Genomic DNA, 12,459 nt, shown 5'->3' with positions numbered 1-12,459 from the left:
CTGCTAGTATTTTAATTCTTTCTGAGCCTAGAATGCATCTTAAGTGTCCCCAACGACCCTGTATGAGGTGGTGGATATGTTAGTCATCTGAGTTGTGATGGTCACACCACAATGCGAGCATCCCGACACCACATCATAGAACCTAAAGATATTTTACTTGTCAACTCTATGTCAACGAAGCTGGAAGAACGAAGTGCACGGGACTTGTACATCCAAATCTGCCAGGATAGAGTCACCAGTCAAAAACTGGATGTTTGGTATAAAAATCTTGCAGAAAATTTAATTTGTTTAGTAATAATTTCACACAGGCCAGTGTTACATAAACATTATGAAAACTATCCAAACTACTTTAGTAAATAATTACACAGTGTCCTCAAATAGTTGTGGGCCAACTTTTAAGCATCATACATCATTTTAACATAAACCACCTTGCTGCTGGTTAGTTTTAGAACAGTTTTATGCTAATCTGTACAGTGATGAGAATATTGACAACCAATGAGATATAAAAAAAGCCTTACTGTGTGTAATTATGGATTCTGAAGTCAGAGAGGTGTCTGTAATGTAAAACCCCTTAGGTATTATCACTGACTAAAAGAGAAACAGAATCTATTTTTAATTTAAATCATGATTTATTTAGGTTCACTTCTAAGTTATGTAAAATATGTAATGTCACAACTGAGAATGATTTTCTGATTCCGTCAATTTTTTGTAACACATGTCTTATCACGATGCGTCAATACCCTGTGGGACAGTAGGTCTTCCTGGGACAGCTGATGGTGAAAGGAAGGCTGCAGCTCGTTGTGAGCTGGCTACGACTAGGAGTTAGTCACAGAAGGTTCAAGTTAAGCCATGTCTTCCCAGCTTTAGGTCCTACGCAGCTCCTCATCCCACACACTTGGGCACTTCCCTAGCTCTCCATTGGTGTAACCTAAGCGATTATTTACCAAATTTAAGATTCAGTGCACCAAAACTTGACTAGTCATCAGCTGCCCAGAAGCATTCCTTGTTTCTTTTCCAAGATGATGTTGATTCTTCATATATTTCCTAAAAGACAGAACCAGAGCAGGGATTAAAATGCATGATAATGAGAAAGTACTTGGAATACATCAGACAAGTAAATAGCGCATCTACTTGTACCACCTCCTCCTTAACAATGTAAGGGACACTGCATGCAGCACCAAGAACAGGAACACAAATGCATGGTCCTTATTGCATGCTCCTCTACGCCCACTAGGAAATGAGAGGCAGAAGCTGTCACAACATGATGCGGTTACAGAAAATGAGCAATCCCATGTGGGCTACCTCCACCCCTGTGCATCTATCTCTTTTGATAAAACTTTGTTTACCAAGCATTAAATTGTGTGTGAGAAAATGGAATGCTTAAACTGTTCTTCTTTGCAAACACACCTACTTGAACATCAGTAAAAGAAAAGGCAGACTGGCATGCTGGCTGGTTCTGTGTGTCAACTTGATACAAGCTGAAGTTATCACGGAGAAAGGAGCCTCAGTTGTGGAAATGCCTCCATGAGACCCAGCTGTAAGGCATTTTCTCAGCTAGTGGTCCAGGATGGAGGACTCAGCCCATTGGGGGTGGTGCCATCCTTGGGGTGATGGTCCTGGGTTCTACAGGAGAGCAAGCTTGAAGCAAGGCAGAGCAAGGCCATCCCTCATGGCCTCTGCATCAGCTCCTGCTTGCTGGCCTGCTTGAGTTCCAGTCCCCACTTCCTTTGGTGATAACAGCAATGTGGAGATTTACGCTGAATAAACCCTTTCCTCCCCAACTTGCTTCTTGCTTATGATGTTTGTGCAGGAATAGGAACCCTAAGGCAACTGGATTTCCATCAGCCGTGAAGTTACATGAGGACACGGCAGTATTTAAAGAGGCCTGCACCTCAGTCTCATATGACCTCTGTGCAGTGCCCTAGCCTGCCTCCAGTCCCTTTTCCTGTCTCAGATGATCTTCAAGTGTGGGCTAGGTAAAGAATCAGACTGGAACTCAGACAACCATGAACGGGAAGAAGAAAATCAACACCTCTTCACACTGGCCAGATCTCATTCCCACAGTGAGAGAAACCCGAGTTCAACTGCCCGAAAATGCGTTCCTGTGGTTTCCACCTCCAACACTCATCTCTGCTCCTTTCCTCTCCCTCCTCCTGCCCCACCCCTTCTCTACTAAGCTGCTGAATTTCTCTCTCGGTTTCCTCACGGCAGCTATTTTAATTCCTTGGTGTGTAAGGTCTGTGCTGCACCTCATAGAGTAGGTCACCAATGTCTTGTTTTGTCCCCAGACAAGGTCCGGGTTCCCTGCTCTGACTGCCTCTGAGCACCTGCACTTCCCCACCTCTCTAAAAAGAAAAAACAGCAAATATAAAGTCCACAATTCCTTGAGGCATAAGGCGAGAGTGTGTGCCTACTTGGCTTCCTGCTCTCACTTCAGGGCTGGTCCTCCTCTGCTGTCTTCCCTGTCGTCCTCTCCTCTGCAGTAAAGAGAACAATCTTTGCCGTCTGGCTGGAACCTCGTTTGGAGTGTTCTCAAGTCCCTTGTCTGGGCCTGCCTCACATTCTCTCAGAATCACGAGCTCCACATGCATACCCTATCGTGCAATTCCAAAGTAGTTCCTAAAGTCTTTAGCCCACAGAGAGGATCGGGTTTTCCTCAGAAAATATATCCACTAAATTTCACAGACCATGGTCCTGGTTGCTCATCTTTCCCACTGACTGAGGCCAGCCACTGCTTTGAGGATAGTCCTGGCCCTGTGTATGCTTCTCCTGACTTTTGAGCTACCATTAGTCTCTCGGCTTTGGGAACAGCCACACTGCTGAGGCAACTCAGGGATCCTGGACTCAGATGCATAGGTTCACATTTCCAAGCGCACAACTGTCCGCCCAATGCTGCGGCACTACCGTGGGGAGGGGAGGCTGTCCGTGCAAAATGCCCATTTAACCAGAGTGACTTGTTCTTGTTTGACCTGACTAAAAGGCAGAAAACACATCAGAATGTGCTCTCCATGTTTTTCATATATACTTTTGAGATAGGGCCTATGTAGCCTAAGGCAGGCTGAAGCTTGTGCTTCTCCCACAGTGCTGGGAATGTGGATGTGGGATACCTTGTCCGGTACCTATTTGTTTTCTAACCCATTGAGCACTTTCTCAGACGCGGTCTCCATCCTGAAAAGAAAACCACTAGGCAAACGCTCCTTCGCCATGTGGGACGGCTATTTTAGCCAGAGACTAAGAAGCCAACATTATTCTTACTTCCAAAGAAAGGTTCTAGTTAGACAGAATCCTAACTGAAGGGACACTTACCTTATGAATAGAGACAGTGTGGATTAGACATTCTACCTGCCAGCCTTTGTGGAGGCCTACTCTATACCATGCATTCCCTGCGATATATATATCTATACATTTATACATTTATATATAAATATCTATGGTTAAACTTGGACAACAGTCACTTCATAAATGTGCTGTTTCCCAGATGAGAAGAACCAGATTCTATAGGTAAGGAAGGCATATGAAGTCAAATTTGGAACAGGCTCTTAAGTCCCATTTTTCTCTAAGAATAAAATCATCTCCCTGGGGCAAAATGAGGTATTTCCTCACTCACCTTCTTCCATATGGGCACCTTGGCTTTTAAAGAATCAATGGCGTAGCTCACGGCTTCAAGGGACGCGGCTCTGTGAGCTGAGGACACAGCAATAACTGTGCTTGCTTCTGACACTGGAACCAGACTTTAACAAGATGGCGGAGAAAATTACCATTATCTCCTAACTCACACATTAAAGAAACCACTAAAACTATTTTAGAAAAAAACCCATAATTACTATGTAAATAGTAATTGTATTGCACTTAAATATCCAGTTTAACTAGAAAATGATAATTTATCTCAGTTATATTCAGTGGAATTAGCATCTCTCCATAATAACTCTTCAATGGGGACCAAGAAGAAAAGTCTCTAACTCAATAAACCTCTGATTCAAACAGGGTAGAGTATGGGATGGTCTCTAAAGACTACAGAATGACCACATACACTTAACATAGCATTAAAACTAATAAATACCAATGAATCTTAAGCAACAGGATAGGCAACAGTCAGTAGCATTAGCGGTTAGTAATAAAATTATAGCTAATAACAATGAAAGACGTCTTAATTGATGGCTTCTTTTAAAATCCTGGAAGGCCACTTTTTGGTGGTATGAGAAACCAACTGTTTTTAATGGCTTCAGATCTGTAGACAAATTTCAACATACTCTGAGCTAAGGGCCTAGAACAACTGTCTATGGTCAAGGATTTAGGTAGATTCCCACAGGCCCTGCAGGCCGGGACCTGAAGATCTTGGCACAGTTATGTTTCAATAGAGCACAAGAGGTGGCGAGGCCATCCAAAGCTACAACCGCAGTCAAGGTAAATACTGGACGCCCTGTCCACCATCCTCCAGAGAAAAACCATAGTCACCATTCAAAGGATCAAGAGATCCTACCCAAGCCGATGGAACACCGCTATGTGCCTCACTGGCCATTTCTGTCGAATGTCATTGCAAATTTTTCTGATTTCATTTTCTGCCATGGGTAGATATGCTTCATATTCTAAGCTAATGACTTTCTTGCCTTCGAAGTTATTTCTTGTAGTCCCTAAAAAACAAAACAAACAAAAAAAAATCACACAATGAAAATAACATTTTCCCTGTAGCAGAAATACTCAATTTACATAATTCCTTTAAAAAGAATTATTTTTAACTTACAAAGAAGTAGTGTACATTTGTCTAAAACATACAAATTTTCTTTTTTTTTACATTTATTTATTTATTATGTATACATCATACAGCTTTCTGCCTGCATGTATTCCTGCAGGCCAGAAGAGGGCACCAGATCTGATTACAGATGGTTGTGAGCCACCATGTGGTTGCTGGGAATTGAACTCAGGACCTCTGGAAGAGCAGACAGTGCTCTTAACCACTGAGCCATCTCTCCAGCCCACAAATTTTCTATTAGCAAAACTTGATTAGAAGAACAAACAAGCATTATCTCCAAGATGATCAGAACTAATAATAACTTAGAAGCTCCCTAAAAGCATCACAGGACAGACAGACAGCCGTATTCCTCTGCTTATTGGCAGCATCTCATACCCGAAAGGAAAACACCTGCATCCCCAGTTTAATCTATAAACACATATTTTATCTCGGCATTTGGAACATATGAAATTTCTCTCTTAGCATTGACTCTTATCACGCTTTATTATCTCTGTAATTTAATATGGCTTGTTAATCGAAAAGCAGCTAAGCTAAAACCAGAACTTCGAAGTCTCTGTCCACTCCATGGGCAGTTTCGGCTTGTCACTCAGTATTGTACATCCGTTGACTGTTGGCACCAACATGCAGAAGCACGGAAAGTCACAAACTCACCTACAAAGAGAGACACTGCGCCACACAGAGGGGACACCACCAGCTGTGACACTTCCCCCACTGAGAGCTTCTTGGCAGTGAACTGTATTATGTCCTTAGGTTTCTCCAGCACATCATCCACATCTTTCCTAGGAAGAAGACGTCAACAACCCTTAGCAAGAGTGGCAGGAGTGAGACACTCCACACGCGTGGTTTCCATGTGCACTGTTGCTGTATTAGGTGGGAAGACAAGGACTTTATTTGAGTGATAATTATTACACTCCCCATGAATCTACAGGAGTTCCACATAAGCCTCTTCACTAGCATGTGTCCGTGCGATTGCCAATATATCCAAGTACTTGCTGTTCATCTCAGCACAGTACAGCTGAGGTATCACCACTTATGTCTAGATGTCACCAATGACTGCTCAACAAGGCCCTACACCCAGAGTACCCCTAACCATTAACTGAGCCCCACACCCAGAACATCACTAACCACTGTGTAAGGGAGCCCCACGCTTAGAACACCACTAACCATTATGTAAGCAAGCCATACATGTAGAATACCACTAATCACTAGGTAAGGGACCCCGCCCCACATCTAGAACATCACTAGTCACTATGTCAGCCAGCTGCACACACAGAGTGGCCCTTTCCTTTGTTTAAGCAACAGATGGGAAAAGAGAAGAGATGATGAGTCCACAGGAACAAGGAGCCCTCCATGACCTAGCTCAAGCCAAGTCAGTTATGGAGGACAAAAAGATAACAATTTTGCAGCTTTCCTCCAGGTACTGTATAAAGTCTTTCGGAGTTTTTCACTTATTCATTAAATAGTATTACGCTATGCCATCTGTTTATACTGTGGTGGGTAGTTTTATGTCAATCTGACACAGCTAGAGTTATCCGGGAAGAGGGACTCTCAGGGTGCCACCAGATTGGTCTGTAGGTAAGCCTGTGGGGCGTTTTCCTTATTGATGCTTGAGGTGGGAGGACCCAGCTCACTGTGGGGAGTGCCACCCCTATGGTAGTGTCCTGGGTGCTATAAAAAAGTAGATGAAGTAAACCGTAATGAACAAGCCGTGAGGACTTAGCCGGCAAGCAGTAGTCCAACATGGTTTCTGGTTCAGTTCTAGCCTTGAGTTCCCTGAGTGATGGAGTGTGATCCAGGCTAGTAAGTAGAGACATGAACTCTTTAGTTTCCAAATTGCTTTTGGGCATGGTGTTTCATCACAGAAATGGAAGACAAATGACTAAGAGACAGAAGTACCCTACGCATTGGTCTGCAGGGGAAAAAACACAGGCTCCTGACTGCAGAGTGTTTGTATTTGAATAGAAGTAAACCACTGAAGAGCCACAGGTTCAGGAAGATGGCTCAGCAGGTAAAGGCCCTTGTCACCAAAGCTAACGACCAAGTTTCATGCCCAGTTTCATCAACATTCATGGTAGAAGGAGAGAATCAACTCCCACAAGCTGTCCTCTGACTTTCATATGTACCCTGTGGTGCGCGTACATTTATCCACTTACACACACACACACACACACACACACACACACACACACACACACACTACATGAAAAAAAATGTAAGAGCAAACCTACCACACTGAAGTAACTATGGAAATAGACGAATTTCTGAGACAGGTCTCGGGGAATGTTGCAGATAGAGAGCCCAAAGGTCTTTCTAAAGAGGTAATGTTCAAAGTTGAGACCTGAGCGATAGAGGTGACACAGAGAAATGGGGACAGGGTGCAGGTGATGAAAGGGAGCGACAAATTTCAAGATTATGGGACAATAAAGAATATGATGCCCTTGTAAGCACAGGAGTAAAGGGGAGAGGCTAGCCTGAGGCTGACCAGGCAAGAGGACCTTATACTACGCCACCATGGGAAGTATAATTAGAAATCCGTGAAATTCATCTGAACAGAAAAAAACGGAAGAACCCTCAGAGAGCTTGTCAGAGACCTGTGCAAAATTCTGAGAATTCAAGAAGCCGTGATCCAGTGTTTGTTTCCCTGGCTCCCAGGATTTCTCCCCGCTCTACGTGCCACCTGAGGCGCTAACGCCCTTCACACCAGTGGTTCTCAACCTTCCTAACTCTTCAATGCAGCTCCCCGTGTTGCGGTGACCCCCAACCATAAAATTATTTTGTTGCTACTTCATAACTGTAATTTTACTGCTGTTATGAATTGTAAATATCTGATAGGCAGGATATCTGATATGCGACCCCTGTGAAAGGATTGTTTGACCCCACCCCCACAAAGGGGTCAAAACCCACAGGTTAAGAACCACTGCTTTACACATAATATTTTTTTTCTGATAACACCAAACCCAAACCATGCTGCCAAACACACTGAGTTCCCGCACCTCTGACTCTAAAGACTCAAACACGCTTGTGGGTTCTGACGATGGCTAAGGTAACTCAGGCGGAGCTCACTCAAGCACTGCCTGATCCTTTTAGCAACTGTATTCACCTTTCTGACCAGCTGTAGTCAGGCACCTGAGCTTTTAACAGCAGCGTGCTGCTCTCTGAATTAACTCTGAACATTACCATCTCAAACCCCCCTGAGATTACGCGGATCGGAATGCCCACATGAAACTAAGACACATCTTCCACGGGGAGTCCTAGTGTGCCCAGACAGCAGGCCTGAGAAAGTCCCCTAAGTGTGGACATGCTGGCACCTGCTACACGGCTTTCTAGGAAAGGGAGGCAGAGGACAGACACCTCCGGCTTGTCTTTAATGTGGCTAGACTTTTGCTTTGGAGGGAATTTTTTTTTTTTATATCTCTTTTTTAAATCTCTAGCTTAAGGAGTTTTTAATCAAAAATGGTTTAGTTTGCAGTTTATTAATTCTTCAGTTGACAATGAGACAAGCTGTTGTGACTCCTTTAAGCTGGGTGTTCCCAAACTACCCTGAAGAATGTTTATGTGCATCCCACTCCTCCATGAATCCAGTGACCCTGGAGCCCCACCGCAACACAGCTGATAAGCTGCTCCTTTGTACTGGACAATAGCTGACTGTCTTTTCGGGACGCTGACATTCCTGCTTGTGCAATTTATACCCATGGAAGCTGTTATCAGGTATAAGTAACCTAACCGCACTTGTTAAAAAGTAAACAAGATCATGTTACAAAGGTGAATTCAAATTCGGGTCCTGCCACTGTGACAGAAGGCCGTATGTGATCACATGTGGCCAAAGCAAGATTCTGTTTGTGTGTGCATATACGTGTGTGTACTCATGGACCTGAACACTGTGCACATCTTCGTGGAGGTCAAATGGCAACCCTGATGTCTTCATCTGTTGCTTCCCATCTTACGTTTTGAAACAGAGTCTCTCAGCTAATCTGGAGTTCACTGGCCTATGCATCCAAGGGATCCATCTGTCTCTGCCTTCCAGGGCTGGGGCTAAAAGAATATGTGGCCATATCTGGTCTTTGTAGGGGTTCTAGGTCTCTAACATAAGCCCTCCTACTCATGCAAGCGCTTCACAGACTGAGCCACCTCCCCAGTCTCCAAAGACAAGGTTTTTAAAATTTCTCTAATTTTGTTTTCCCACCATCAAAAACACATGCATAATAAGATCTCAGTACGCAATGTTAAATGAATATAACATGAGCAGATCGAACTGCTTACTCTAGGAGTCATGGGAGACTGGAGACTCATCACTACCTCCCATCAGTACAGTTATCCCGATTGCTGCTGCCTCGGTAAAGGCCCAGGGCACACAGACTCACAAAGAGACAGTAACGGCAAACCACACACAAGGTATCCTGTGGAGGGTCCTTCGCCTCATACCCCGATGGCTCAGACGCACTATCCTCCACTGATTGGTGGGATGATGGCAACTTCGTCTCCAGGCTGAAGCAGGAGTTGTTGATCTCCAAGCTCGACATACTCTTGACGAACAGCAAATATCACCTGGTTTCTAACATCAGCCAACCTGAAGGAGAAGCAGCCTGATTAGCCACCGTGAACTACGCCTCACATCTCCTCAGGGGCATTAAGTAACACTTCATTCACAAAGACACTGACCTAACTCTCACTCTGTAGAGGACATAGCCCTCAAAGGACATACTAGATCACAAAAATAGGTTAGGTTACTCTTTGCTGAAGAGTCATGTGTTTAGGGGGTGGGTGCCCCAAAAGTAGGGCCAGTGGGGAATTTTCAGATACCATAAACCCAAGCTCCACACTGGGTGGGGTTCATTATACTTTACTTTTCTTTTAACCTCAGAAATCTTTGAGTATTCTAAAGAAGAGAAAGGGACAGAAAAGTTTGCAGGCCTATATCTAAAACTTTAGAAGAAAAAAACAAAACAAAACAAAAGCTTTCCAACCACAGCATGGTTTTTTCACAGGAAGCCAGCTATGGGCCTAGAGGTAGGTGAAATGGCACAAAGGTCTTGCCAACTTTTCACTGACTTGAGTGATTCCTAGCCAGGGAGAAGTATTTCCTTCTGAGCATACAGTGAGACAATTTCCTAATGCTGCGAACTTTTAATACATCATGGTTACCCCCCAGTCATAAAATAATTTCATTCCCCCCCAGTCATAAAATAATTTCATTGTTACTTTGTAACTGTAATTTTGCTGCTGTTATGAATCCTAATGTAAACATCTCTTATGCTATCTGATGTGTGACCCTTGTGTAAAGGTCACTTGACCCACAAAGGGGTCGCAACCCACAGGTTGGGAGCTGCTGGTGTAGCACCTTCTATACGGAACAGAGCTCTGGGTGAAACCTCTCTCTGCAGGCTGAAGCAGCACTTTTGGTATTCCTGGGGCATTTTCTAGCTGTTCTATTTTTCATCTCAGAAGGGCTCGAGGTAGAAATAATAAGTTTAATTCCAGGTTTTCAAGGGTCAGTGAGACAATTTCAAATATCATAAAACCCAAGCTCAGAAACGTGTAGGATTTGTTGTATTTAATTTGTCTTTTAATCTCAGAAACTTTTGAGTATTCTAAAGAAAAGAAAAGGACAGGAATGTTTACAGTATACATTTTTAATAGCACCTTTAAATTTTCCATCTTAGCCTATAAAAGACAGGACTTAAATTTTTCTGTCTTAGAAATTATAAAAACAATTGTAAATTAAATATCATTACATTACATACCTAGGGATATCCACTTGTCTTTTTAGTAAATTACCTGTGATGTTCCTTGTGTTACTTAGATGTTCCTAAATACAAGAGTTTTAAATTTTCCAGAAAAACAGAACTAGTACTCTTGTGTTTTAACACACACACACACACACACACACACACACACACACACACACACACACACACAATCTACTCATTTTAAAAACCTACAAGTTCATCGTATGCATTCTACAACGTTAACTACCCAGGATGGAGAGTCTCTAGCTCCTGCCACAGCTGTGATGCCTTGATTTCCTGTGGCACAGAGATGGTCTCGGAGCGAACGCCAGCGATTTCAGCACTTTTTGCAAAATACAACACTTCGATCTGAAAGGAGAGAGGATACTCTAAATAACTCAAACCGAGAAGTCATTACTTTTATGAGTAATGGCTCATAAAACTTCAGTATGGCCTGGTAGTGTTGACACATGCCTTTTAATCCCAGCACTCGGGAGGCAGAAGCCGGCAGATCTCTGTAAGTTCAAGACCAGCCTGGTCTACTCGGTGTGGTCCAGGATAGCCAGGACTACACAGAAAACCCTGTCTTGATAACAAAAGCAAAGAAAACAAAACAAAACAAACAAACAAAAAAAAAAAACACACACACCACTTAGTATATCCACAGACTTATTTGAGACAAAAGCCTTAAACTCAGTTCTGACCTCTCATAAGCTTGTGTGGCAGCATTAAAATCCTAATGTATTTCCTTAGAAAACATGGTAAGTCTGACTTAAGTTGACCCAGAATCGATTCTTCCATAAGCTGCGAAGCAGTCTGAGTCAAGAAGTGAATTACACAAGTAAATTAAATGACCCAGTCAGCAAAAGCCTAGCTTTCATTTCTCGGTGGTCAAATGACCTTTGATTCCGTCCTACATTACGATTAAGTTACATAACGCAGAACATTTGACATGCAGCAAAGCAAATGGGCTTGAATTACAGGATAAACAGGTAGTTTCTAGGCCAAACCTGTGTAATCAGCCTGGGAACCCTGCAGAAGGGCTCACCTGTCACTCAGTACAACTTAGTCTCGCCACAATAATCAGAGCTGCTGCAAATTATCCAGTGCCTGTCAATCCATGGGTGATGCACATTTCCTCACAATAATTCCTAATTAGGAGCGTTTTAATTTTAAAAAGTGTCTGTCAAACTGAATCATCCGTAATGGCAGGGGGTGAAAATGTCTAGGAGCCTCCAGAAGCGAATCGGTCGTGCAGGCCATGACCTGAACACCAGAGTTCCGGGGGGACAGGACTTGACATTCAGCGAGCAGCAGGAGTAAGGCTCGGAGCCCGGGAGGAGTGGAGAGGAAGGGACGCCCCAGCAGCGCAGGGCTGTGGTGGAGCGCACACAGGCTAGCTTGTCCGCGTGTAACCAGATCTTACCTGACACCTAGGAACCATCCCGCTACACTGCCGGTAGCCAGTTCACCAACCCCGTCGGAGCCGGTGACTCAGGGCGCATGCGCAGCCGGATGCTCCACCTTCCGGGCGGTGCTCAACCCCGGGCGTGTGGACACTGCGCTTGTGTACATTTCGCTCCGCCCGGCCCCGCCTTCGGCATCCAGGAAAGTTCACTCGGTTTCGATCCCGGTGCAGCGAACCCATTTGTGACTCAGCAGAGTAACCTTGGCTTCCCCGGGCTAACCTATGCGGTCCCGCCATCCAGTGTGGGATTCGGGTTCTTATCCCAGCGTGGAGACCTTATCTGTCACTTCAGTGCTCTAGGCGCCCAGGAGTTTCTGAGCCAGCGACCCCAGACTTCCTAGCCACAAGTCTCTGCCTCAGCCGTCCCATGGGTACGAGGATTTAAGTAGTCCTCGCTGGGTGCTCAGTCCTGAGCAGAAGGCTCACAAAGGTTAACCGTAACTGTGTTCCAACTGTAATCTTAGTAAAAAACCATACCTTTTATTTGAGAGTGGGGGGCGGGGGGGGCTGAGTCA

General features: G+C 44.2%; 1 protein-coding gene across 7 annotated transcripts; it reads right to left on the bottom strand.

Annotated features, from left to right (window-relative positions):
- Positions 1–253: 253 nt before the first annotated feature.
- Mocs2 (molybdenum cofactor synthesis 2) lies at positions 254–12,000 on the bottom strand. Of its 7 annotated transcripts, none has more exon segments than NM_001395668.1 (7): positions 254–1,044; positions 3,608–3,731; positions 4,481–4,631; positions 5,402–5,529; positions 9,112–9,317; positions 10,724–10,845; positions 11,903–12,000. In NM_001395668.1, coding segments are annotated over 3 exon segments (267 nt in total). In that variant the 5' UTR covers positions 11,921–12,000; the 3' UTR covers positions 254–1,044; positions 3,608–3,731; positions 4,481–4,631; positions 5,402–5,529; positions 9,112–9,190.
- Positions 12,001–12,459: the final 459 nt, after the last annotated feature.

This window comes from Rattus norvegicus, chromosome 2 (assembly GCF_021556685.1).
Source record: "Rattus norvegicus strain SHRSP/BbbUtx chromosome 2, alternate assembly SHRSP_T2T, whole genome shotgun sequence".
Taxonomy (NCBI): Eukaryota; Metazoa; Chordata; class Mammalia; order Rodentia; family Muridae; genus Rattus; species Rattus norvegicus.
The sequence above is the reverse complement of the archived record's forward strand: the minus strand, read 5'-3'. Positions and strand labels throughout refer to the sequence as shown.